Source organism: Gambusia affinis, linkage group LG01 (assembly GCF_019740435.1).
Source record: "Gambusia affinis linkage group LG01, SWU_Gaff_1.0, whole genome shotgun sequence".
NCBI lineage: Eukaryota > Metazoa > Chordata > Actinopteri > Cyprinodontiformes > Poeciliidae > Gambusia > Gambusia affinis.
In genome coordinates this window covers 4,755,625-4,783,202 of record NC_057868.1, presented here as the reverse complement: position 1 = coordinate 4,783,202, position 27,578 = coordinate 4,755,625, and the positions used below count along the sequence as shown (strand labels likewise).

Sequence of the window (27,578 nt, the reverse complement as noted above, 5' to 3'; positions counted from 1 at the left end):
CAGGGAACAAACGGGGACAAAAACAACCAACCAGAGTCTCATTAGTAGGATCAGTCCAGGTCATGCACGGATGGGTCTCAGTTACAGAAAATCCAATAAACGGAAGGCTGGAGGCAGGTTCAGAGGGAGGCTGGGTTCGGCAACAGGAGATCAGACTTCTTCAGGAGGACTGGGCAAAATCTGTGGTCAAGAACAGGCAGAGTCAAAAAACCAGAAAACTTCATAGAACGTGGAACAAGGAACAGTGCTTGAAAGCTGTGACCAGAGCAACAGACGATCTCGCACTGAGCTGCAGATGAGCAGCTGGTTAAATAGGGAGCGGCAGCGTGCAGGTGAGGGTAATTAGCAATCAGCCCAGTGGAGGAGCTGCAGGGCTGAAAACATGACAATTTGAGTTCTTTCAAACTGCAGACGTGCATACACACACACACACGCACAGCAAAAAAGTTACATTCAATAATCTCAATATCACTGAAACCTTATTGATATGTGAAATATATCAAATATGACATATTTTCAAATATGAAAAGTTGAGGGCCGCACATGGATCAGAGCACATTTGTGAGTCCTCAACTCATCTGTTCCGGATCCGATTCCTGGCCTGTGGCCGTTTACTGACTCATTTTTCAAAGACTAAGAGTTACCAGCGTTTGCATGTTGCATCCCTGATATTCCTTCTCTGACTTGCCATAAGTCAGAGAAGGTAACAATAAAGTGGCATCTTTTTAGGATTATGCTGTACTTTTTAAATGGGGATGAATAATTAATTACTGTCTAGCTAATACATAATAAAGAAGGCCATGCTAGTTTTTCTGTCTTATTTTCCTCACCCTTTTTCAGCCCCTGCACTTCTACTGTGTACAGAGTTAGATTATATGCCAGTGAATTTGTCTGAATTGTATTGGAGCTCCGGATTAAGCTGGAATGTTTGTAACCGAATTTGAATCCGTCTATCTGCAGTTGGATTGTGTTGGTTTAATCTGATAACAAATTTCTAGATATGAAGTGGACTTTGTCTTGTAAAGTGCCGTGAATTGGGTTTGGAGCTATCTAAATAAACCGAATTTAAGTGAAAGAGCTGGAGCTCATCCTAAAAGGAAAAGAAAACTTTACCACAGTATCACAGTACAACACTTAACTATCTATCACCAAGTAGGGTTCAGCATATCAGTAACAAAACATTATGCCTGAGTACTTGGTAGTGTGCACCTGTAGTTTGATATTTCTCTCTTTAGTTGTCAAATGATTACTAGGAATCCAAGAATAATATTGAATTCAAATGAATATAGCTATTTAAAGATCCACAAAATATAGTTTTCTTGTGCAAATTTGACTTGATACCAGGAAAAACAAGACTGTGTCCCTGTATGAACTGGGTGTGAGCACTAAAACACATTATCACATGCAGCTATCAGAGCCATTTACAGACACCACAGACTGTGGGACAGCTCTTACAAACTCCACACGCCATCTTTCCCTCATCAAAGACGAATGCTTTCTTTTCGTATGTGTGTTAGTTTAAAGTCAAATGATAGTTGTGCTCCCAGTGCACATCTGCCCGTGCAACGTTTCAGAACAGTTTAGCTGTGACTATATTTGTCCTCTCTTCCTTCTCTTTCTGGCAGGGGGACAGTAAAGTCGAGAGCTGGAGAGGTGCCAAAAAAGGCCGGCCTGCCGTGCAGCTGAAACTGTTACAAGCCAAGCAGGAAGAGACAGAGGGAGCAATCGAAACAGAAAAAAGAAGAAAAGTGAGACAGACATCTGGACCCTTTTTTTTTTAATCTCTGTGTCCATCTCTCCCTCTGCCTTCTTATTTCTTGTTGAAGCCAAACTATATTTGCTCTTCTTCATTGGCAGAGGGTGAGGGGTGTGGGGGGAGGAAGTAGGGCTCGAGGACAGGACTGGAAAGGGGAGTGGATATAGGAGGGTGTGTGTTGGGGTGGGGGGAACTGTCTGAGGGGTTTGGATTGGGGTGGGACCTTGGGTTCAAAGGGTTCAGCTGAGGAGAGAAATAAATTCATAAACAACAAAGGAGACGTGACGTCATGTCGAGGGGCTGTCCAACCTGCTGGCCGAATCGCTGCTTCCACAGAAGAACCGGTTCGTTCACACCACATGTGTTTGCGTGTGTGTACAGTATGAATGTGTGTGCGTGGCCTTTGTGCTATCTTCCAGAAAAGTCTTGTGGACTTTGAGCAAGGAAGCTGGACTTGGATGGTAGGGTTTTGTCTCTGCAGTGAGCGATCCAGGACAAGGAGAAGCCTTCCAGTACTGTGCTTGCGTCTTGTTCAGTCCATTTCTAAGACTATTTATCCAGCAGCTGCAATAAGGGATTAGCCATTCTATGTTTTATAGAAGCAAGATTTGCTTTTTTCTCTTCAAATTGTCAATAGCAAGTTAGAAAAAAATGATTTTTTATGCAATTAAAATTTAAAAAAATACTGACTTTTATTTTAAAATCGACTTCAGCATCTTCAAAATGATACAACCTCAGAGGTGAGCTCTGATTGGTTGGCTTGTCTCGGGACAGCAGCTCAAACACCAGTGATTGGCTGCAATAGATGAGGTTGGCCATGTATGAGTAAACTGATTTCCTCTTTTAATGACTGACATGATACAATATCTTCAGAGTCCTGATTGCTGTTCCACTCATATTGATCCAAGAATGGAAACCCAAGATCTAAGAATTTGCCAAGGACCAAAAGTGAAATTCCTCGGAATATCCTTCCTGCTTGCCCACCAATTCAATTTCTCGAACACCTCAAAATTTCTCCCCCTCTCTTCTGGGCTCAGATGGAGGAGAGAGACTGAAAGAAGGGGGCAGAACTGAGGTTCTGGACAGAGACTGATCAGAGTATTCTTTTCTAATGATTTAAATTTCCTGACTGTGAAAATGTGTTGAGATGCAGCAGGACGGCAGAAGTGTCTGGACGCGCTGGTGTCGCTCCCCACATGCTTTCTGATGTCGGATGATTAACATGCAAATGTCCGCAAGTTCTCCTCGGTGCCGGCTCGCTGCTTTGTGTCACTGTGTCTGCTCATGACAGTTCATGGTTCCTCTCCCTCTCTTTTTCTTCTTTTTTTTGTGGCACACTGTCTTTCTTAACTCCTCCTTCTCTCTTTTCCTCCTCTCACTACAGCATGTCCCCTCCCCTCCCTTCCTTCTTCAATGTCCTCCCCACAACGCAACCCCCCCACCGCCCGATTCCGCCCTCCCTTTTCTCCGCTTCCCTCTTGGCAGAGGTGCCAAAGTGGGCAGGCAGACCGAGGCAATCGCATCACGGGGCAGAGCAGAGGGCGAACCAAAAGCTGGCGAATTGATCATGTGTGTGTTTGTGTTTTGGTCTGTCCTCGCTCTCTTTCTGTATGTGTCTGTTCCCAAGTTAGACTCTGCTGTGGTGACACGCAGCTGCAAGTAAGGTGGGTCTTTGATTTTTAAGCTCTTCTCCTCCTTGCTGTGTACACAGTGTTTGATATTCTGATTTGTGCATTTTTTTTATTATTATTTTGTGGTTCCAGGGCTGTGTGAGAGCAGACGTCCCTCTGTTACTCTCTGTACGGACGGACATACTCACGCCAGTAGGAGGGGATTGTGGGAAAAGGGGTGTAGCTCTCAGAGGGTGCGCTCTACTCCTCTCGCTTCCCTTCTTCCCGCCATCACGGCCCTCTTTTCAGCCAGTCGTCCGGCCCAGCCAGCCCGTCCGCCCGCCCGCCTCACCACATACAGGCCTCAGGTATTTTTATTTATTATTATTTTTTCCCTCGATCCCTGCGACAACCTCTTCTCGTCTTACTTACTGTCCTGCAATGTATCTCCTGCAGTTATCTCTCACCTTCTCCTCTGTTCTCCATCATGGTCTTCCTCCCGTAAAATGTGTTTGCCGTCGCTAGTTGCCACGCCGCACCGTGCTCGCCACCATTTTGGCTAAATGGACGTAGCGAGAGAAACTTTTCCTTGAGCCGAGAGTTCAACTCCCTGCTGACCATCCTTCTACTACTCCTTACTTTGTCTCCTCTTCCTCCTCCCTCCCCATTGCTCCAGCAGGCTCTGACAGGACAACACACAGTCTCTTTGTGGATGTCTGTGCTGAACAGGTGTCTATTTGGAGACTGGCTTTAGGAATGGCAGGCCGTCTTGGTCACGTCTGACCCAAGAGGGTAGGCTCAGCTAGACAGCCCCGGTCAGTAAAAGTTAACCGCTGATCAGCCAGTGGAAAAGCTCGTTCCTCACCGCCATTTTGAAAGCTAGCACAAAAATAATGACCCTGCAAATTATTCCACTGCAAACTTGTGTGCACTGTCTCAATGGTACAACTGGGAAGTGGCAGCAGACTCAACGACACATGCATTTGTGCAAACATGCGTTTAGTTTTATCTCTCTGAAATGCAGGGGTGTGGCAATTCACTAAAGGTCGGGTGTTTGTCCTGAAACATTAACTCAGTCGATAACATATAAATATCTATGACACAGTTACAGTTGAAGGGAAACCGGCAGTAACGAAAATGAGTTCACGCAAACAGTCGATACTGGTATGTCAAAAAGACTGCAAGTTCTTCTTTTTAGTTGTTAACAGTAAAGCAAAAGATCATCTGCTTTCATAATGAAAAAGATATCCTTTATACACAGAGTCATGTTTGTTTGTCTACTTCCTAAAAATAGCCATGAGATTAATGTTTAACTATTAAGAACGCCAAAAGACGTCAGGCAACAGAATAAGTTAAAAATGTGCAAATGCATATGTTACTTTTAACTTCAAGAGAACAGAAAAAGTGAATTAACAAACAGCTTTCCTATACTTACTTGTAGAACTATAATAAAGTATTGGCATGCAAAGTTTAGACTGCATTTGAATATCTTATTACCTTACTGTATCTAGGTCTAAATAGGGGTTGGCGTTAAAATGGCGCCTACATGCCACGTGTAAACACGAGCAGACCCTTTCAACATGCCCCTCACAATTCGTGGTTAAGCTGTTGCCAGTTTCTTTTCATCAGGCTTTGCTATTTCACTTTGCTTTGCAATAATTTAGGCTGCAAACTAATGCTCACAAGTGTTAGCTAATCAATAGAAGAAGCACTTTCATCGGGGTAACTGAAATAAGAGGATCATTTAAAAAAAGCAGTTTGAGAAAAATAGAGAACAAGAGTTACAGTAGAGAGGCAGAAAGAGAGAGGTAGGAGTGGGAGAGCTCTTTCCCCGCCCCTCTCTTATCCTCAGATGAACTTATCGTGTTGCCTCATAATGTTTCTGAGCTTTTTTCTCCTAGAGGCAGTCAGGCTAACTTCCTGCATTCAGCCTCAGCTCAGATGATTGGCTGATATCTTGGCTGACCGGCCACAGTTTGCAGCGAAGCAACAGGAAGTTTCTCTTCTCATTCAGGAAGCTGCAGCTGTTTCATCCTGACATACACCACTTTGCACTTTTGCACGCTTCTGAAAAAACAAACAACAAAAAAAACAGAAACATGCATGCGAAAAGGAATATATATATATTCCTTTTCGCATGCATGTATCTATATATATAGATACATGCATATATAGGCTGCATGTGCATGCATGTTTATAGAATTTGTAAATGCTTTAACATGTAGGCGTGTAATGACAAGTCGGGTAAGCAGTGTTAGGTATCAGAAACATTTGAAACCATGGTAACGTTCCAACTGAATGGGGGAAAAATGTATAAATTGAAAACCCTGAGAAAGGAAGTGAAGTGTAAATGGAGAAGGCTAAAATATTAAATGTTTTTTAAAAGTTCTGGTGTGTAAAGGAAGAAATAAACTTTTAAAGAAGCAGCATTTATGGTCAGATGGCATTTATGGTATAATTAGATGACCATTTATTCTTCATTAGATTTTGGGGCATATGCCTTAACCTACTTTAAACATTTTAGTGAATATTTACTATATATTTGAAATAACTATCACTAAGCCAAGTTATTAATAGACATTGGCTGATGTGAGATTTTCATAGCATAATAGCTTTGTGAAAAATACCAGTTTCATGGTATAAGCTCAATGTTTTAAAGTTAAAACATGTCACATCATAAATTTTAATTATGAATTAAACTCTAATCTGTTCAGTTATGGTTGGGACTTCTTTAAGCCCACACCTTGACTGTCCATGCTTTTTGCACCCATAAACATTTCCAAACCACCATATTTGTCTACTTTAACAGCATTAAAAATGTGGATTAGCCTTCATTCCACCAGACCATTGGCAGGCATTACTCTTCGATCCGTACAGAAAAATAGTGTAAAATTGGGTTATTACCCAACATTTTAAACACAATTTTAATTTTGTCAAGCTCAAAGTTGTCTTAAGAATCGCTATGTAGCTTGTAAACTCTTGTCGGACTGACTAACAATTTTCATTTACAAAACCAGCCTTTTGGGGACTGTTTTGAAAAACAAAATGTAGTAGAGTGACAAAGTACAAATAATTTGTAAGCACTGTGATAATACCAAAACTGGTTTACTGTTAGCCAAGAACAATGCTAATGGGTAGCTTCATCTACTGCAGAGCTTTTTATTATTGGTAAACTGTCCTGTATCACATCTTGACAGTTGTGCACCTTCGGTTCAAAGGTCATTTTGAGTGGAAAAACATAAACTGAATAATGGTACTCTGAACAGAAACTCTTTGCAACTTGATAACATAAAATATTTATTCTATTAAAAAAAAACACAAAAAAAACAGGAGTATTGTGTTCTTATACTTGAACACGCTAGTGTTCTAGTATAAAAAACAGCTTAGATTGAAACAGACACAAAGTAAGCATAATATCAAACTTGGACTGAAATGTTTCACACTGATTACAGACCGTTTAGAACGCAATTTGTAATCTGAGACATCTTTATTCTGTTTTAAAGTAAAATCTTGATTCTTAATTTCCAAATAAGAAACTTCAATATTTCCTTGTCTTATTCTTGCTATTGAAATATTATGCTTAGTCTTGTCATCATCACCTGGATGTTTCACACACCCTATTAGAGTTAAGCATTTTAATATATTGACTTCAACAAAAAATAGAAAACATACCTATTCTGCCAAATTATAAAAATCCCAGCTTTATAGATAGTAATAAATAGTCAGTTCTGGCATTAAAACACATTTAAAATAACTTATAGACATTTAAAATAGATTTGTACCTGTCTTGGTAAGACCTTTTGTGTCTCAGGATGCCCAGGCAATAGTACTGAGTCTCTGACTTTGCAGCAATCCCTGCTAGGATGCTAGCAAGATAATTCCTCAGGCTGTCTACATGCCTGTCATAGCTTGTCGACTGTAGCTGTAAACCAGCGTTTTGATGGGCATCACAACTTTAATTTTAACTGTCCATTGATAGTTCAAAGGAGCCTTTTGTCCATGGTGAGTGAAAAGTTCATAAGCATCTTTCAGCCAGCTATCCAGCAGTACAGAGCAACATGTGTCAGTGACCATGGTTTATTATTTCATACTCTGTACAGCTGGAAAAACTCTGATCACTCTAAGTACTTTAAATAGGCTGAAAAGTGTGACGGACATTTGAGCTGTAACGTTTTAAAATCATCGTATATCCTTTACTGGTGTAAAAAAAGCTCAAGATATTTAAATATATCGTCTATAGTTTTAGTAAGCCTGACACTATTAATGGACTGAAAGCAGAGTTGTGAATACATTTTTGTTGTCACAACTATTTTATATTTGTAATAATTTTATGTGTTGTTCCAGTTTTTTGTTTTTCTTTTCTTTTTCTTTGGTCGCTTGAACTAACACACCACAAAACCGACATGAATCTTTTGTGGTATTTGGGAAGAACTAAGTGCTTAACAATATATAATATTTTTCTTGAAAGTCTATAAATTCTCCTCCCTTATGGGAGGCCTAGTGTGCTTCCCACTGTCATCTTGCTGATGTCTCCATCCAGCTTTTTCATCTGTATAATTATATGTAGTTGTATGCGGAAGAATCTAATAAAATTAGCCAGTAAAGCAGTAGCTTCTTAAATGCATGCAGATGAGGCAACTGGCCTGTTTGTTTTTGTGTAAGCAAATACATATGGCCTTACACCCATGTATGTACATACACATACGAGCCCGAGTCGTGTGAGTGTTTAGCTGGGTTGATGAGGATATAAAGAACATCAAAGCGGGCACCATGCCAAGTGGCATGGAGGAGGCACGCATCCTTCGTTCTCAAGTGTAGGAGTGAGGCCTTCTTTGGAAGGGTAGGAAGATGAAATATGCTGGTTTGACAAATTCTCTGTAGCATTTTTTAAAAAAATAGAAGATCAGAGAACCTGGCTGGTGTGAAACAAGACATGCATATGCATTTCTATAACAGAGAGATTTCTTCATCCTTCCATCTATTGTGTGGCATGCTTCCTCTGCCAACACCAGCTCCCCCACTGAGCCTTCTCCTCCTCCTCCCCCTCCTCCTTTTCCTCTTTTTCCTTTTTTTTTTTGCCCACCACCTTCTTACTCCTTATTGAAATTCTGCCTGGCACAGAGACGCTGCCCATTCTTGGCACAAAGCTCAGAGAGAGATAGATAGAGAAAAAGAGAGAGAGAGAGAGAGAGAGAGAGAGAGAGAAGGAGAGAGGCAGAGAGTGGGAAGGAAAAAACAAAAAAACACACACACAAGAACCTGCACCAATCGTTGGGTCCCCCCCTTCTTCCTCCTCCTCCTCCTCAGTGGCGTCTCTGTGCCAAGCATTCATCCCGTGTCGTGGACGAAGGGACCAGGCAAGTCAGTAGGTATTTCCTTGCCTCTGCTTCCTGTAATAATCCGCTCCAAATTTGAGGAGTTTTCTTGGCAGCTGAATCTTTTGCGAGCACGTTTTTTTTTTTGTTTGTTTTTTTCTGAGAGAGAGGTGGTTACTAATTCATTTGTATATTAGTTGAGGAGTAAATCTTAACAAATCCTGCCTCCAGGGGGTGAGAGGAAGCTAAGGCCTTTTGTTACCATGATATTTACTGAATTTTGCATGTATTTCTTTTGAAGAGATGTTTTTTTAAAAAAAAACTATATTTGGATAAAAGGAATAATTCTAATTGAATCTTTGATTTTGTATAATGTGCAGATAAACAGAGGTAATTTCGTTCAGCGCCAATTGTAACAGCACACATTTCTAATTATGAATCAAAATGAAAGAAAGGGATGGAAATGACTTGCAACAAGAGCTTTTCAGAAATCTTTTACCAGGATTTTATTTCTGTTCTATTAGATTGTCATAACTTTAATCTTTTTTTACTCAAAAAGCAACTTATTGACTTTGAAGATATGGAAAGCTTTCTGCTGAGAAAAAACAATACAAAACAAAACAAAACTTGTATCTGTCATCCAAAGACAAATGATTGCGCTGAAACAGGAAATTGTCTGCAGAGAAACATTTCATTCTGTCACAGCAGAATGCTGTTATCAGAGGGCAAGGGGGCAAAGATTCATGGTCCTTAGCTCACTCCTACAGCAAGCTTGAAGACTTGTAGCTTTTATTCTACAGCAACAAATGCAAAGATAGTCAAATGGACAGATGAGATTTACACATTTCGTCCCTCTCTCAGACTGGGCAGCTGAGACTCTGCCCAGCTGCCCAATTGGGCTTTAGGGGGGCATTTATTCTGTAGCTGCTGACAGAAAATGATTTGCCTCTAGCTGAGCTGGGCATGCCCTCATTTTCTTATGTAGCTTAGAAAATGTTTATAGTCTCAGAAGAGCTCGCGTGACAGACAGGCTCTGGCCTTTACTTACCTTCTAGCCTTTCCCTTTCTAGAATGGGACAGCAATTATTGGCAGTTTAACCCACAAGCATTTAATGTTTAGAATAAATTTATTTGACTAATTTTTCCCAAATAATCTGTTTGAGTTCCTCTCCAAGCCGTCTAGTCAGGGGGATTGTTCTTGGCAAGCAAACACAGTTCATAGATCTTGTGCTAGCTCTGTGGCAGAGGAGGGCATTGTGCCAGTCCCCCCCACTCCTGCCCCATTTTTTTTTTTTTTTCCTGTCTGGTCTTCTGTGATCAGGCTAGTGGGGTTTACAGCATACTAACTGCAGACTAGTCTGGACCAAGTCTCAGGGGTTGCGGCTGTATGCTAATTTATGCAAGCGGTGCACCTTCTAACCCATTCTGTGTCTTCTGAGGCCCCCGGCCTGGCATTTAGTCTGGTGCTCATTAACTCTTCAGTTGCTGCCGTTTGAATCTGTTGGCATGCTTCGACCCCGATCTTAGCCGAACGCGCCACATGTGAGCACTCCCTTCTCTGTGAACTGTCCAGCTGTCTAACAAGAAATAGTTTCCTCTGCCTCAATATTGGCGATTGAGCATGTCGTCTGGGTCGGTTGGCTTCGGCTCACTGCTTGGCACAAGATTCGTCCTCTGTATCTTGTGGTAGAACAGCTGTTCCCTCTTAATTGTGAGGATTGCAGGCTCAGGAATGAAAAGGAAGAAGAAAAAAAAAACAGAGCAAAACAAAACAAACAAAAAAAAAGAAAAAACGACACGCAAGGTGGACCTCGTAATGGTTTTAAGCAGACCTAAAATGGCCGAAGCCTTGCAGGACGCCATTTTGTGTTTCCTCGTGTTTTGGGGGGCAGAATCCCAGCTTTGTATTCAATCAGAGACAGCTGGTGGAAGCCGTTCTTGCAGGCATCTGTGTGTGCGTACCTCCGCCTGAGGAGCAGCAGCCACTCCAGCACAGGGATAGCCCCGCTGGAATGAGCTCAGTTTTTGGCAAAACCGGAGAAGGATTCCTGGCAGAGAATCGAACAACTCTCTCTCTCTTTTTCTTTCCTCGTTCGATCACATGGCAGAGTCTCAGGAAGCTTGTGAGTTGTTTGCTGAGATTTTGCACACTAGCGGTTACTTTCACATGTCCGTCTACCATTAAATTAGTTATCTGTAATTTATTCTGTCGGGAACCACGTTACAAATTTCTCCTCAGCAACAAAATAGCTACACCGATCAGTAAGAACACGTGGTGCTCCTTTGGCCGTCTTTGGTTTGTAGTGATTACCGTTTTCTCAGTTTGCGGCTGTCGAAAACTTCTCATGAAGCATCAATAACTCCCAGAACTTGGTATTTTCTAAGAAACTGTTTTAGGAACCACCAAGAAATTAGTTTCACTCTGTTCCAGAAAGAAATGTCTGTCAACATTTCATTGAAGTTGAACTTTTGTTGAAGTCACATCTAGTATAATCTTTCAAAAATTATTTAATTAACATTCTCTGTCTCTTTTTTTTTTCTTCTTTCTTCTATATCCTTGCAGGAAAGTGACATTTATGGATCTTTGGTGTGGATGCAGCATAGATTGTGTCCTTGGGGCTGAGGTAGTAGATTGAATAGTTGTGGGGTTTTTGAACCTCTTTTTCAGATAACTATACAATCTACTGTCTTTCCCAAGGAGACAGCTGAGCCAACCAGTCATCAACTATCGTCTAAAGATGGAGAATACAGTTGCCTTGTCAAAATGCATGCAGTAATTGATATATATATATATATATATATATATATATATATATAGATCTCTATATATATGTATATATATATAGATATATATATATATAGATATAGATAGATATATATATGGTTATTTTTATTACTTCCTCAATCAGTTTATGTGCGGTGTGTTTGACTTGGGTTCTGTCAGGGTGAGGTAGTAGGTTGTATAGTTTGGTAGGTGGGACTGCACCCTGCTGAGGTGATAACTATACAGTCTATTGCCTTCCCTGAGGAGTCCACTGAACAGTTCAACACAATCTCTTTGCTGGAGTGTTTTATTTATTTATTTATTTATTTATTTACAGACAACATAAAGAATAGGTAAATGTCTTGCCGGAGGATTTATATGTATTTTATGGCTTTTTTGTGGACAAAAGTTGTTACATGCCTTAAATATGTACATCTCAATAAAACTAGTCTTCTCAAATCAGTTGTCCAGAAGTCACAGAAGCTAAGAAGTTAGTTATTTTTACTCTCTCACATCAACACACGCGCGCACACATCGCTACAACTCTGATTCTATCTGAACAACAATCGTTGAGTTTGTTGATGTATGGTGCCCTCTAGTGGAGCTTTAATAAATTGCTATCACTAACATAAAGCCAACATTAAAACAAAAGTTGCATATCAAGACTTTGTTAAAAGTCTTCATGCTACATGTTTAAATGTAATAACGGCAGAAATCATCAATGCTGTACAATAATAGAATAATGCATTTGATTGATGAAATACCACAAACAAGTCTTACAAAGTCTTACGCAAGCCCTTTTTTTCTGGTATGGCAAACACACATTTACATTTCTTAAACTAGTCTCTTGTTATAGCCTGCTGAATTGATTCATTTCTGGTAAAACAATTGAGCTTCAATGCGAGATGCTTCCATATTTGACCGTAGGCCTTCTGGATCTTGGGGATGCGACAAGCGTAGACCACTGGGTTGACTGCTGAGTTGGCGTGAGACAGAAGGATACCTGCAGGAAGATCGGTTTGTTACTGCATCAGCAAATTTCTGCAAAACATAAGGCTGGAAGAGTATTTTGGAACAACAGTTGGAGAGTTTGGTTCATAAACTGGGTCATATAAAAAATTTCTTTAATATCTTAGTTGATATTATTGATGACAAATATGAATGATTTAATAGTTATGCTTCCATAACTGCTAAATTATAGAGGAAACAACACATTTCTGGCTGTGCAGCCTCTGTGGATCACACAAAAGCCACAATAAACTTTAACTTACGGAACCGATATTGTTCTTAAAAACCAGCAATATAACTGACAGCTCCAACAAAGTAAATTACAAAACCCAAAATTACTGTGATATTAGATTATTGCGTGTACATTTCCCTAAGACACTTGATGTCTGGAGCTGTAAGCAATCACCTTGTTGTATATGTGGAGACGTTTTAACATCTGTGCAAGGAGTAGGAAAACAACTCTGACCTACCTGTATAAAGTGCTCCCTGGGTCACTGCTTGAGGTCCCCAGAGGAACAGAAGACAGTTCATCAGGTGCAGAGGGATCCAGCAGAATGCAAATAATGTAAGAACCAGAGCGAGTGAGCAGGCCAGCTTCTTCTCCCTGAGCAGCATGGCCTGTGCTTGAGGGCAGCTGTTCTTCAGACGTTTGTGCAGGCTCCAGAAGATGATGATGTACAGAAATGTCATGACCAGTAGAGGGGCCATGATACATCCGAGAAAGTTGAAATAAACCATAAAGGGCAGGGAGATAACTGAGAGGAAGGTGCATTGGGAAGAGCTAGGCAAGGTAGAAGATGTGTTGGTGGAATAATAGCCAGTGGCAGAGAGATTGTGCCATCCAAGCAGAGGGGTGAATCCCAGTAGAAACGAAAGTATCCAACAGACGGACATGGCCAACAGTGTGCGCCTCTGGGTGACAATGGCTTTGTATCTGAAAAGGGAGAGAAAAAATAAAAGGAGGCGATGAGAAAATTATTCCGGCAATTCTTATAAAGTTGTGAGACAGAGGTCGCCTTTACCTGAAAGGCATGTGCAGCCGCAGGTATCGGTCAATGGCAATAGCCAGCAGTGAGAGGACGGAGGCCTCTGTCAGCACGAGTATGACACAGCTGAGGAACAAGCACTGGTGAGAGGTCAAATTCACCCAGCCATCCAGCAGTATAGCTAGAGGCACGGCAGCTGCACCCACCAAAAAGTCAGCAACAGCCAAGGACACCAAGAAGCAGAAAGTCGGCTCCCGGAGGCAATCATGGATACCAACAGCCACCGCACACACCACCAACACATTCCCAAGGCAACATGCCACAGCAATGAGCACTTCCAGCACTGTGTAAGTTACCCAAGCCCAATCAGCCATCACTGCAAATTGACAGCAAATAATATCCTTGAAGATATTTCATGCAGAAGTGTAATGAATTCAGTAGCAAGAAAAGTCCAGCATAATCCTTCCTTGTTGTTCAGATTGTGGTTGCAAATGGCTTAGAAGACAACAAGCAGGGGCCTTTTATATGGGATCATGCGTGCACACTTGAAAGCTGACTGACACTCCATGGAGACACCATCTGTATTTCATCAGCAAGTCAAAAATCCTCCTCAAAACTTTTATAAATATATCCCTGGAGCGTGAGAGGAGAGGACTTCTAGATCGGTGGTTCCCAAACTTTTCTGTCATTGAATCACAAAATGACACGTAGAGATTTGTCTTCCCAAATGTCACTAAAGTAAACACACACTGTGAGTAAACCAATTAAACAAGAACACACTGGCAAGCAATCACATTTGTACATTTTCATTAGTTATTATAACTGTTTTTAAGTGTCATAACATTAATGTCATGTCCAATTTGCTCCATTTTCAATTTGTTTCAATTTGAGTGGAAATCATTTCAAGAAACCCCAGTTGGTGGTTTGAGATCCACAGTGGGTCCCAGCCTTGTGTTCAGGCAATGATAGGAAATCGTAATTATGCTAAGATATGAACAACAGTCTACATAAGCCAGAAACAGGTACATTTTTCTTAGCAAGTGAAAAGTTTGGAAAATCAAATGTAACAAGAGGTTTAATTAAAATCACATACTTTACACATTTTAGCAGTGACTAGCAATTTGATCTTAAACAACCCATTACATTTTCTATATAAATGTTTTGTATTAAATGTGAATTCCCTTGGGTTTAATTTTGATGTGACTCATATTCAATCTGTTTTTAACACCATGTAGTTAGAAGGATGTTAGGGAAGAGAGAGGAAAAAATCCAAAGATCATATAAATGACATGGAAACCATTAGAAGCCATATTACATATTAAATATTTTCTGTCTTACCATCTCAAGTATAAACATCTGGAGCGTGCTAAACACTACTGGGACTTCAACGGGAATCGTGTTTTGGGTCACATGAGACTTAAATAAAAGTTGTCAGGGACAAACACTCAAAGGATAAATATGTGGAAAAACACATTATTCTATGTTAAAGTGTGTGGCAACATGAACTCCTAGAAATACAATTTTTAAATAAGGACCCAGAAAAAGCTGCTATCATTTGGTCAGAGGGAAGATATATATATATATATATATATATCTATATATATATATATATATATATATATATATATATATATAGATATATATATATATATAGATAGATAGATAGATAGATAGATAGATAGATAGATAGATAGATAGATAGATAGATAGATAGATAGATAGATAGATAGATAGATAGATAGATAGATAGATAGATAGATAGATAGATAGATAGATAGATAGATAGATAGATAGATATAGGTGATAAGGACAACTGGAGCATAACAAAGTGTGACTAAAAATTGTATCAATGATCAATGTGAGATAAGAAAACTACTTTGGTAACATCAGACGAAAAGTCACAACACTTATTCTTCAAAGAAACATGAAAAATGGTTGAAAATCTCTATGAAGAAACTGAGTTAGTTTGCTATTGGAAACTTTATGACAGTAATTCTTTGCCTGTACACCTTGCTCTGTTTGTGTGTGTGCGTGTGTGTGTGTGTGCGTTTGTTTCTAATACCTTGTAGGGGCCATTTTCCTGACACATACTACGTTGTGGGGACCCACTGCTCTTTGTGGGGACTGAAGTCTGGTCCCCACAAGGGGTCAGGGGTCAGATTTAGGACTAAGGTGTGAATTGAGTTTTGGTTAGGGTTAGGGTTAGGTATGTAATGGGTAGGGTTAGGATAAGGGTAAGGGTAAGGGTAAGGGTTTAGGCTTTTGAAATGAATGGAAGTCAATGGAAAGTCCCCGCAAAGATAGCTGCGCAAACATGTGTGTGTGTTTGCGTGTGTGCGTTTATTGTTGTGAGGGTGTTTTTTGGATGTTACTGATTAGCTGGTCTGTTTGCTGTGGCGGTTTTTAATGCATGCTTGCTTTGCATAGAATTTTGGCTATGGTCACATGCCTGTGTCTGCCCTGGTACAGTAAGTCTGTGTATGTGGGCTTGCTTCAAGCACATTAATGTTTATCTCAAAGAGCTGCTCTTCATAAGGCATCTTTGTTTGTGTACACAAACAGAGAAAAAAAGTAAGACTTTTTTTTCTGCTCTTTTTCAATTTATTTTATCTTGAACAAGATATTTTGACACAGAGCACATTTATGCACATATTTTCATGAATACCTGCAACACAGAATTACAAAACAGAGGAAAAACAACTTTTATTAAGAGTTAGATTTAAATTCTACTTATAAAGTAGGGAATATATCATAATCTTTTAGATTTACTGTTTGCCAGCTGACCTCTCATTCACAGCCTGAAATTTGCATGTATCACTTTCATCATTTCTTGTTCAGTCTTCTCACACACCACTGCTGTATCTATACAAAGCTCCGACTGTCAGGAGTTAATGCTCTAGCCTTTCAAATACTTAGTATTTATTTGTCATTAAAAATACCTTATAGTTAGAATCTGCACAAAATATGTCACATGAGTCCAATGATTTTCTGATGTGAGCTCTTTGACACACTAGCTACTCTAATTTGCTGTCTCCTTGTAGGCCTTTCAGTGTCTTCTCATCGAAGCGGTATGTGAGCTTCCTCTTCACCTTGTGGATCTCTCCAGTCCGTGAGTAGTTCCTTAGTGCCCGTGCCATCTTCTGGTAGGTCATGGTCTTGCGGTTTCCCTTCCGGCGACCCCACAGCTGAGCCAGGCTCTCCTTGTTCTGGGAGGAGAACTGAAAGGTCCCAGAGGAGGACTGGACCCACCAGATGCAGCTCCTCATTGATGGAGTCTGGAGCATCTCAAACAGGAACTGGAACAGGCGCTCCTTCCTCTTTCCTGTTGAAGAGGAACCAGAGAAAAAGAAAAGAAGGGTTTGACCTGACCGCATCTTGTGTGCGTAGTTGGACAAAGACACTCCGTCACGAGCTTTTGTTCAGAGAGGTAGTCACTGTAAGGTGTCCTACCTGATAGTGGTGCCAGAGGCAAACTTCTGTCCTTCCTCTCCCCTCTGTTGGAGGGTGGTGATGGAGAATCTTGGTAATCCTGGTACTGGGAACTGCTTGACTGTGAGTCTGAATCAATGTATATACTTGTAGGCTCGTAGTATGTTATGTGTTCCTGGATGAACGAAAATAAAAATAAGACAAATAAATCCAACTGAAGAAGTGTGAACTGAATACACTTGACTTTTCTCATGGAGTTTTATGAGATGTCAAACATTGTTTACTCACATATTGGACTTGTGGACTCTGCCAGGCTGGATGTGGAGTTGGCTCCTTGTATTCCTCGTTTGGAGTGTGGCAGCCGTAGCGCCACTCGTACGGATGCTGACCCGACCAGCTGTTCTCTGAGGAGAGAAAGGCACAAGATTCAGTCAGGCAGAACGTCTAAAAACAAACAAATATTCCCCCTCCGCTGCCAGCATTCGGCCGACCTATGATCCTGGCGTCCCGGTGGGAGTGAACGTGCGTTTGGTGACCCATATTAGCAGCCATAGATGTTGAAGGTGTGTGAGCGGGTTGGACCTCAAGCGAATGCTCCTGCAGGTACTCCTCAATGACCTCGAGGTCGACCTCAGCGCAGGACGAGGGGGCCAGCCCACTCCAGGAACCCCGACATCCACCCAGCTTCACCTCAGGCACATAAGCCCTCTGAACGACACACAGCAGGACAGAAGATGTCAGACGCTCTGGTTGTCATGAACATTTTGCGTGACATGTGGAGCTGATCCTTTGTTAGTTTTAGCCTTACATTAACATTATTTTAGTTGTTTCAAAGCTTTTGTCACTATCTCATGAATTTTAAATGACGTCATCTTTTCCACAAATAATTTTCCATGTCGTCAACTTTCAAACAATAATGGCCTAGGTAAATTTCTTTAGCGAAAAGTGACTTTGTCAAAGGTGTCTTAGGCAAAAAAAATAAAAAATACAAATAAAAATCACATTTGGCAAAAAAAAAAAATTAAAAAAAAGATTTAGGGCATTATTTCAGGATGGAGTCAATATTCTGTTTTCTAAGCAAAAGACAAACTATTCTCATTTTGATCAATTTTACTCAACATTATGGAAATTCAAACTAGATTCAGGTTGCATGTTGTGTCCAGCTAAGGTTTGGATCCTGGAAAGGAGCCAGTTACCAGCTCTGGGATTATGTGTATTTTAGTTTGACTGGCAAATTTATGCAAGTGTTTATGTTTTCATCTGCATAGATAACATTCAGGCACCACTGATGTGTGGCTCCTAGAAATAACCCCCAGTGAGAAAGATCAAATCTTACATAAGACTCAAACAGTATTTAAGACAACAACAGCAAAAGGTGGCATTGAACTCACCGTCTCTAACTCTGTCAGCATGCTTGAAGGACAAACTAGAAGAAAAAACCAAAGAAACAAAACTCTTATTAGACAACAGAATCAAGGCAAAAAAACATAAAAGGGGAAATGAAAGTTGCTTTCACAGACACTTCTCTCAGATGTAAGAGACAATCATATGACAGCAAAACACAATAAATACATGAATAAATAAAATGACAAAAGTGTAGCTGCACCTTTGTCAGGTCCTGTGTCCGGTGCTGTGAAGTAGTATCCTCAGGCAGTGAAGAGTGACGACATGAGAATTGGAGCGCTCACCTGTACAATGCTCCACTACCTGGGCATCATCTCTCTTATATGGCATGTGTACACACCCTACTTCCCCTTCCCATTGGCCAGCGAGTGCTGAGGTGGGAGCGGTTTGCAGAACCAGGGTATTTCTGGATATCTGCTGATCTAATAGGAGAATTTTTTCTCCCCACACCAATGTACAATAAAAAAAAAAAGTTTGCTATGTGCCTGTATCTGATGCAAAGGTGTGACTTGTTGGATTGTCGGTTTTAGGCAAAGTGGACTTGATTTGTTTTATGTTGCTATTTTACTTTCTTTTTTTAAACTTCAGCACACTTAAAAAGTTAAGACTCTTTTTTAAAAAATTAAACACTGGGCTTGTAATTTTATCAACTAAAATTGCAGTCTGTGAACAAATTCTACATTTAGATAAAAAAAATTTAAGTTTACACTTATGGTTTTATGTTTCTCCTTCAATCCTGCGTCTTTTAAGGTTTGCATGATAGAAATTAGCTCTCTGAACAATTTGATAGAAAACAATTTGACCAAGATCAACCATTAGTTCCATTCCTTTAAGTTTTAAAAGAGCAAAATATTGAAGTTGTTCATTTTCAAAACAGACCTATGGCAAAACAAACTTTTTGTTCCAGTTGTGAAGTTTCGTAATTTCAAACTAAACTTGAACATCTGATCACAAAGGAAGGGTCTAGTCTAACGATCCAGGCTACGTCAACTTGTTTTGTAAAAGTCCTCTGTATTCAGCTCTCAGTACAACCATACCACATTAAGAGTTCATTAGTTATTTAGTTCAAATTAAAACTCTAAAGACAACAATTTAAACAACACTTGTGTAGAGAGTGACACACTTCAAGGGGCTTACAGTCGATTCAAACTTACAATTTGTTTCTAAGAAAAGCAAAATTTCATAGTAAAGATTTATCTCGTAATGAAGCAATTTTACTTTTACTTAACATAATAGATAATAATAATAATATCTGATGACATTCTAATTTACCGATATCTTAAAAACAGAATAAATGTTGTCTTTACGCCCAGATGTTTTTTTGTACTTTTATTTCCTGAAAATCACAGCCCCTGGGATGTCTGTGGTTTCTTATCATTGCACTTGTCACATTGGAGGAAAATTATGGCTTTAATGTGCTGTTGGAGACATACAGGTAGAGTTAAGTAAACATGTCTGCTGTAATCTAGAATTTGTATTAAAATGTCATAAAAAATATTAATAGATTAAAAGCAACAAAGGAAAATATTAAACTGTTATGGTAATAAAAATTCATTAATGGCAAATAATGTTCACTTTGCTTCTGAATACATTTTAGCTTCTGGCTGTTTACTATCTGGGACAACAAGGAAATGTTTGTAAGGGAAAATGTTTTGTTTTGTGAATATATATTAGCGAAAATATATATGAGAAAAAGAAAGAAAACCAGAAAGAGACATATCTCTTTAATCAGATGTCACAAAATAACTTTAAGGTGTTATCATTAGCAACCCCCATATAATCACCTTAAAGTAAGCATACACTGATTAAATATGCAGCGGTTTGTATATCTTTCAATATACAAACTGCATTCTTTTATATTGTTTTACTATACAAAAATGTATAAGGAGAAAACATTTTCTTTAGAAATTCAATTGCTACGCTGACAGCTGCATAGTGGCTTTAGAGGCCATCTGGTGACTCCTTATTGACCCCTCTGCTCAGTTCTGCAAACACCTACATCTGTCAAACAAAACGAAATCAGTAAACTACTGGAGGGAAGGAAACAGACACCAGCATTGCATCACAGGTTAATGCATGACATGATGTCATGTACAGGTTGCATTGCATGTATGCCTCATTGTGACTTTCTATTGGGTTTGTTCCTTTTTTAATGTTGTGCCGAAGTGTGCTTGTGCTGGTGGTTGCGCGCGTGCGTGTGTGCGTTTGTGTGTGTTAACAGGCGTAGATTCCACTACAAAAGAAACGGCAGCGTAACATTTATTTTTTTTTTTCCCTTGTGGGCAGTCGGTGTTGAGGGATTCCCCCAGCTATGTTATTTTTTTCCTTTACTGTAACAACAAATTTGCTAGCGCATCAAACTGAAGTAACCTGTTGTGTCAGGAGAAGACTACCAGAGGACAAATGATTCCTGTATCTTTATGTATTTTGAAATAGACTACATGGTATTTCGTTTTCAAAATCGTTACAGACTAGCGATTCATTGCGCTAATAATCTCACCTAAACAGGTTGCTCCAGATTGTCTTTCAGCAGTTCTGTTAAAAGGTTGCACCCAGTGGCTATTTTTCCTGCAGTGTTTAAGTCTCTCTTTTTTAAGACTCAAACACATGAACCATTATTGCAGTTTTAAGCTTGGATTTGTTTATGGATGATCATTCTGTTTTTGGGCCCTCTTGAGCCTTTGGACCCAGATAATCTGGATTTATGACAAATGAAAACGTCAATAGATTTTACTTGCTTCTGGTGTTTTGCAAGAATTTCAGTACAAAGATCCTTAAGCAAATTACTTTAAATTGATATTTCAATGTGCTGACTGTGATGGATAACTTTTTTTTTTTTTTTACCTTGATTTCAAAGAGTGCATTATTCTCAGTGAAAACATTACAAGCAGATCATTCACTTCAGGCAGACAAGATTTAATTTCCTGGTTTTCTCTGTGTGGGCTGAGTACCTGGCATTCATGAGGGATTCCGAAAACAATCTAAAAATAAAACCATGTATGCTAAACTGACCTGCAAGCCTCAGCTGGAAACAAGAGACATCAGAAAATTATACAAAACAGAATACATCTATGGAACACTTTCTGGGACACAGGGAGTAAATGTTGACAGATTAACCCAGAACAAATACAATAAATCAGAAAAAATATAATTAAAATGCTATTGACTGATGAATTTGTGGTCATAATGAACCCAAGCTCAGAACAATTGATCTCCTTGGTAAGATAATATATGACATGTAATATATTACATTTATGTTTTACACCTGAACCATTATCTCTCCATAATAAAAACTGCCACTGTGTTTGCAGGAACGAGTATAATAACTTCAAATCAAATATACCAAAATATTGCTTCATGGATATACACAGAGCAAAGATGATAGAGGTGAAGTCAGACAAAGTGTACAAAACTGTGTAAGCATGTTTTAAAACGGTCACAGTGATAAAATTACACATCCAAGCTCAAATCTTTCCTCATTAATATTTGGTTAAATGTTTTCCAGCAAGTTGCACCTCAACCACATCTTTTGTAGGTATCAACTGGATTCTGGTAAAATTCAACACTCTCGCCGCAATATTTTTTGGCAGAGTTAGTAGAAATCATTCAGATTGGTTGCTTTTATGACACAAACACGGGGTTCAAACATAGGCTAGTCCACAAATTTTCAATAGGATTTTCTGGATTGGTTTCTTCCAAAGAGAGGAATGCCACATGCTCTCTATTACTGAACAATTACTGAACAAATCTGTCTCATGGTTACTACTAGGCTATGCATAAACTTGCAACTCACTGCTGATGAGATTTAAAGTCGAAATGATCCAAGAACAAGAGAAAATGGTCACACCTAATGTACAGAAGAGCATACACAACTGTTTTAACCCTCGGGGGTAGGGTGTGCACACATGCAAACAATGTAAAGGTACATTCATCTGAATATGTTAGATTAAGATTATACAACACGTTTCAGTTTTGTCCCTGTGGCAAAAGATCGTTTAGTACTAGTAAAAGCTTCACAAAAACGTAAACAGCCACCTTTTTATTAGGTTTGTTATTAACCCACCCTGCATCACGCTGCAATCAGGACCATAATTTGTTTTTTATGAACTGTCACTGTCAAGACTCAAAGTGACACAGACATAACAGGAGCTTTGTTATTTTTATATAATCTCTATGATAAATCCATCCATGTTAAAGATAAAAATAATTTAAAAAAAAGGTGTGAGGGCGCAAAGTTAAATCTCGTGTCCAAACATAAATCTATAACTATTTAGGGATTGAAAGGTATTTTACAACATTTGAGGGAAGAACAAATAAGATCAAAGATTTTTTTAAAGTCTCACCTCAATTTGTGTGAGAACATCAAATTCATTTCTTCTTGTAAGAAGAAGAAAACTTCCAATTTATATCACATTCATCAGCAATTAAAGTAACGAGCAATATCATTGTGGCAGCACTCGCAATTCTATTGTAGGAATCCTCCACCAATGTTCCTCACCTAACAATTTTCTATTTTTTTCATGTTTTTTATGAATGAACTGAGCTCACAAAACTTTTTTTCAGGGAAATATTTCATTCTACAAGTGCTTGAGATGATAAATTATGTTTATGGGTTACAGAGATAATGTTCCTCTAACTGGCCACCAGATTCCCAAAAAATGACGTGTAACATTGTTGTACACGTCATTGTACAACAACAGTGTGTCACAATAAAACACATAGACAATGAGGAAACATTTGAGTATTTTCTTCATGTTGTAAACGGTTTTCAGTCTCAGCTGATTTTCAAACTTTTTGACTTATAAATGTATTGAACTTTGAATTTTATTTTTACATTTTTGATTTATTGTTATTATTATTTTTTTACAAATAAAAAACCTAAGAGACCTCTTTAAGAAAACACCAGGAGGTGAATAAGGAAGACTTGATAAACGTGTTTGGAAAAACCCTGGGCTTTCAGTCAGATAGACGACGGTTAGGATTCCTACTGCTCTGCTCGCACCTGGAGTATTCACACAAGGTGATAAGGCCAGACAGTCTCTGGACGCTTGCAGTCTGAAACACACCTATAAACACACCGACACAGAGTTTCACTTACTTGATTTGTGTCCCTGAAAGAGTTGGGTATCCAGAAACTCAAAATAATCAACATTTTAATGAATAGACAGTGGCATCTTCAATTATTAACTAGTTTAGGGAATGTCTGGCTTGTAGGGGCAACTGGAAAGAGGCAAGAATTATTGCTCAGTAACTTTCTGTCCACAAGCTGTGCAAAACAATTCTGCAGTTGACTTCAATCGTTGTGTATACATAGCCTGTTGCTGGGCATGTGTGATATATGTCTATATGCGTGTGTAAGGGAAATTAAAAAGCGTGTCTGAGTCACTCATACCATTCAACGGTCTCGGTGCAGCAGGTGACTTATAAAACTGATTCAGAAACCTACACACACTGTTGGTCATGAGTGTGTCAGCTCTGAAGCAATTAAGATGATTGTGTTGCCTCTTATCAGGCCCACCATCAGTTGCTGATGAGCAAGGGTCTTTGTGTTTATGTGTATATATCTGTGTGTCCAGGTGTCGGTGGATTTACAGTTAAAGCTTAACACCCCCAGATTAGTGAATATACGCAAATCACCAGTACACATGCAGGTTAGCGGGAATTCCCCCAACGCTCACTCAGAAGCAGAGAGTGTGTTTGTGTGTGTGTCAAGTGATAAGCCAGACTTGTTTGTTTCTAAAGGGAGTCTTTCTATGAACACAAAAACTTCTCAAGGTGGACTAACTAGACTTGTACAGTTTCCAGGGCCTGTTCTCATCCTGGGTTTAATTGAAACTCAATGGAACAGCCTTTGCTTCTTTACAGATGTCTTGTTTTTTTGTTTTTTTTTGTCAAGGTTTGCCATAATGTGCTGCAATAAAAACTGTTTTGACAAATTACTTCATTTAATAAGTGAAAATAGCTCATTAAATCAACATGGCTCTGATGTGGAAATCTAATTCTTGGTTGTGATACCCGTTGTCTGTGACAGCAACAGATGGTGACAACTGAAAGTTAGTTTGCTATGTTGCTCTGGTGAAATCTTTGCCCACTTTTCTTTATTTCAGTCACACTGGAGAGTTTTCAAGCTTGAATGTCTCTTGAAAGTTAACACCACAGCATCCCAGTGATATTTAGGCCTGGACTTTGATTAGGCCACTTCAAAACCTTATCTTTTTGTGCTTTTGGATAATTGCCCAACTGCATGACCCAGCTGCACCTCGCACACAGATGGCCGGAAATTCTTCTTCAGGATTTCTTGGTATCAGAAGTAACGGTTCCATCAGTCGCACCTCCAAATCACCATACTGACACCGTTACGTCTGGGGGTCTCATTGATTCCAAAATTTTGGGAAGCAAAAAGATGTTCTTTAGCAAATGTAGATAAGCCTTTGAATTTTTGTTAGTAGTTGTTTTTGACTTTGAATTCTCTCATGGAATCCCTTCTCTCCAGTTTTTCTTTCATATTGTTGAATCATGATCTGTGATCCAAACCCAGGTAAATGAGTCCTGAAGTGCTTTGAATGCCATCAACAAATTGATGCTTTGCTAAAGTAATTCTGGTTGTCCACTTCTGAGAAGGTTCAATGTTATTCTGTGTTGTGTGAATACTCACTCTCACTATTGTTTTCTGGACTCTCAAAGCCTTGGAAGTTGCATTAGATGTCAAATTATCTCAATTTTATTCCATTTAAGTATCATCTTGGTTGAGTTTAGCTTGTGAAACTGAATCAAAAATGTTGCTAAGCTCAGTTATTTATGACTTACCACAGAAGGAAATTACATCTTGACACAGCAGCAGGCTGGTTTGCATCGTTCATTTCCCTTAATAAGTGAAATCAACATTTGCAAAAACATAACAAAAAATAAATAAAAAAAATAAAAAAGCATTAAGGGGGATGACGCATTTTCATGGCGTATGAGCAATAACAACTGTTTGGATGAAAAGATGTGTTAGTTAAAAAGATTATTAAAATGTCTGTGGCGTGTAACTGTTTTTTAACTGTTTCAAGCCCACACCCACAAGTAGGGCCTGCCTCAGAGGCCAGGTGAGTCAGGAGAGGCAGTGTGGCAGGTGAGGAGGCAGTTGCACTTCATGTTGGTAAATGATCAGTGCATCAAAGACGCTGGGAAAATATGCAAAACCTGAGGTTGATGCTGCTGTCTCCACCTTCTCCAACTCTCTATCAGTCTAACACCCATTTTTTTCTCTGGCTCTGCTTCCGTGAAGGTTTTTCTTTTTTTAATTCTTGGCTCACATGAGAAGCATATTCATTTTTATTTTATTTTTTTTTTGCAGCAGTCATCTTTGCAACAATGCCATCTAACTGTATGCAAGTTTAACAACCTTGCAGCGGAGGCACAAGAGACATTCCATTTGCACACGGTCATAAGCATCCGACAAGTCAAAATGCTCCTGCTTTTTGAAGATAATATACATCGCTCATATGGGAATGCTTGGAGATAAGGAATGGGACTGGGAACTGGTGGGACACTGCATTCCCACGGAATATTGTTTGTGTCCTCCAGTAGGCAGTCCGACAATCTGTGGTCTCAATAAACACTCATAAAGCACGCAGACATGAACACAGGCCTACCAGCCTTATCGCAGTGACACATAAACTCAAGTGTGAAGACCGTACATAAATCATCTGTTTTCACAGCAAGATAAGCAGACAGTCAAGTTTTATCTGAGCTCTACGGATGAAATAAAGCATTTCTGTGAATTTCTTTTTATGCAAAAAAAAACAAAACAAAACAAAACAAAAAAAAAACCACACAATGAAGGCTTCAGAGTGTTTGATGAGTTAATCTGAACCAGTCCTTTTTTCAGAGAAGAAAGCCCACACATTGATATCACACTGCATATTTGTCTGTGAGCGCAGGGCCGCGCCGTGCGATGGAGAATCCCCCCGGCTGCAGATCCACACCTCCACTCCACAGCTGTCATGAGGACGGAGCGGAGGAAAACAACAGCTCTCTTTCTCACCACGCTTTTCGCTTCAATAGCAGCAAACTCTCATGTAACATCTGTCTGCTGTGGTATGAATGACTCTTTTAGAAGGCGATGGGGCAGTAAGCGTTCATATTACAGAGATAATAGCTTCTTTATAAATAGTAGGCTCACTGTACGTTATGTGATAATTAATCTTTAAATCTAATGAACAAAAACGTTTTAGGTAGCTTTGAGTCTGTTTTAAATCAGACTTAAATGATATCCTATCCTGATTTTAATTACGATTTAACTGCAACGAAAATTATAAGCTTTAATCAAAAGAGACATTTTTGATCTTTCCTGGATGTTAAAAAAGTGATCCATGCTTTTATTTCATCCCAATTTGGGACTGTAAAAGTTTTCATGAAGGTGACTAACACCTTCACTTTGTTAGTCACCTTCATGACTAACAAAGTCATGAAGACGACTTTGTTAGTCATGAACTGCTCAGACCGGGATTCTGAGCAGCCGGTCCAGAATCCCGCTGCTCAACACACAATTATATTTGCTTAGTGCTTGCACTGGTTTCCCTTTAAGGCCTTCTGGGGCAAATATGTGTCTATAGATTAACTTTGAATCTGTAGCACCTCAGTTACAGAGCTGATTAATCCTGAATAACAGGCAAATGATCAAATCTCATCTCAAAAAACATCAGTGTACAATGGCTTTTAATTTAGGTTTATAATAGATGATTCCCCCATTGTTATTTTGTCTCGAAGTCCTATATCTTATTTTCATTATTGACTGCATTCATATTTTTCTTACTCTTAAGTGTTTTAATGATTTTATGTGCAGACATTTTGTCAGCACTGGCTGCCTTTAAATGTGTTTTGTCAATAGAATCGAACCAAAAGAAAAGCCTTGTCCGCCAAACCGATAATAGCAGTTTTCTGCTGTATCTAGAACACTTTATCCAATGTTCCAGTTGCTTTGAAATGTTCTATATAAGTACATTTGAACTTGCAAAATCTAAAGCAATAAAAAGACTGTCTCAATTCACCTCCAGAGTGCTTAAAATAGGGATAGGCAATGTTGTGTCAATGATGATATAATAGGAAAACAATTTATTAGGACAGGAAACAACTAATAACAATAACATTCATAAAAATGAGTCGCCTTAATAATAATAATAACAATAAACTCTTATTGGTGACTTTTGTAAACCTCAGAAGCTGTTACGACATGAAAAGTTACTTTTGCATCATGAAACGTCACTGCTAGTAAAAAAAAAAATAAACAGTGTAAATGCTTTGTTTACATTTAAAAACACA

At 39.2% G+C, this 27,578-nt stretch overlaps 2 protein-coding genes and 1 long non-coding RNA gene across 4 annotated transcripts; 1 reads left to right on the top strand and 2 right to left on the bottom strand.

Moving 5' to 3' along the window:
• Positions 1–3,145: 3,145 nt before the first annotated feature.
• Positions 3,146–11,469, top strand: LOC122828207. Its single transcript, XR_006370177.1, has 3 exons — positions 3,146–3,420; positions 3,520–3,734; positions 11,245–11,469. It is a non-coding gene; the product is annotated as an uncharacterized LOC122828207 (long non-coding RNA).
• A 104-nt stretch (positions 11,470–11,573) lies between these two features.
• LOC122828098 (adenosine receptor A1-like) lies at positions 11,574–13,725 on the bottom strand. The gene is made up of 4 exons (XM_044111358.1): positions 13,646–13,725; positions 13,476–13,565; positions 12,924–13,387; positions 11,574–12,448 (listed from the first exon to the last, which is right to left on the bottom strand). Exons 1-4 carry the CDS (start codon positions 13,705–13,707, stop codon positions 12,285–12,287), a joined length of 780 nt encoding a protein of 259 aa, XP_043967293.1. The 5' UTR covers positions 13,708–13,725; the 3' UTR covers positions 11,574–12,284.
• Positions 13,726–15,673: 1,948 nt separating this feature from the next.
• On the bottom strand, positions 15,674–26,808 carry LOC122828084 (transcription factor Spi-B). 2 transcript variants are annotated; one of them, XM_044111345.1, is made up of 6 exons: positions 18,475–26,808; positions 18,260–18,294; positions 17,360–17,576; positions 17,157–17,272; positions 16,890–17,043; positions 15,674–16,761 (listed from the first exon to the last, which is right to left on the bottom strand). In XM_044111345.1, exons 2-6 carry the CDS (start codon positions 18,278–18,280, stop codon positions 16,454–16,456), a joined length of 816 nt encoding a protein of 271 aa, XP_043967280.1. In that variant the 5' UTR covers positions 18,281–18,294; positions 18,475–26,808; the 3' UTR covers positions 15,674–16,453. The 2 variants fall into 2 exon arrangements, with proteins under 2 accessions (XP_043967280.1, XP_043967274.1); XM_044111339.1 differs by having other exon boundaries at positions 18,260–26,808.
• Positions 26,809–27,578: the final 770 nt, after the last annotated feature.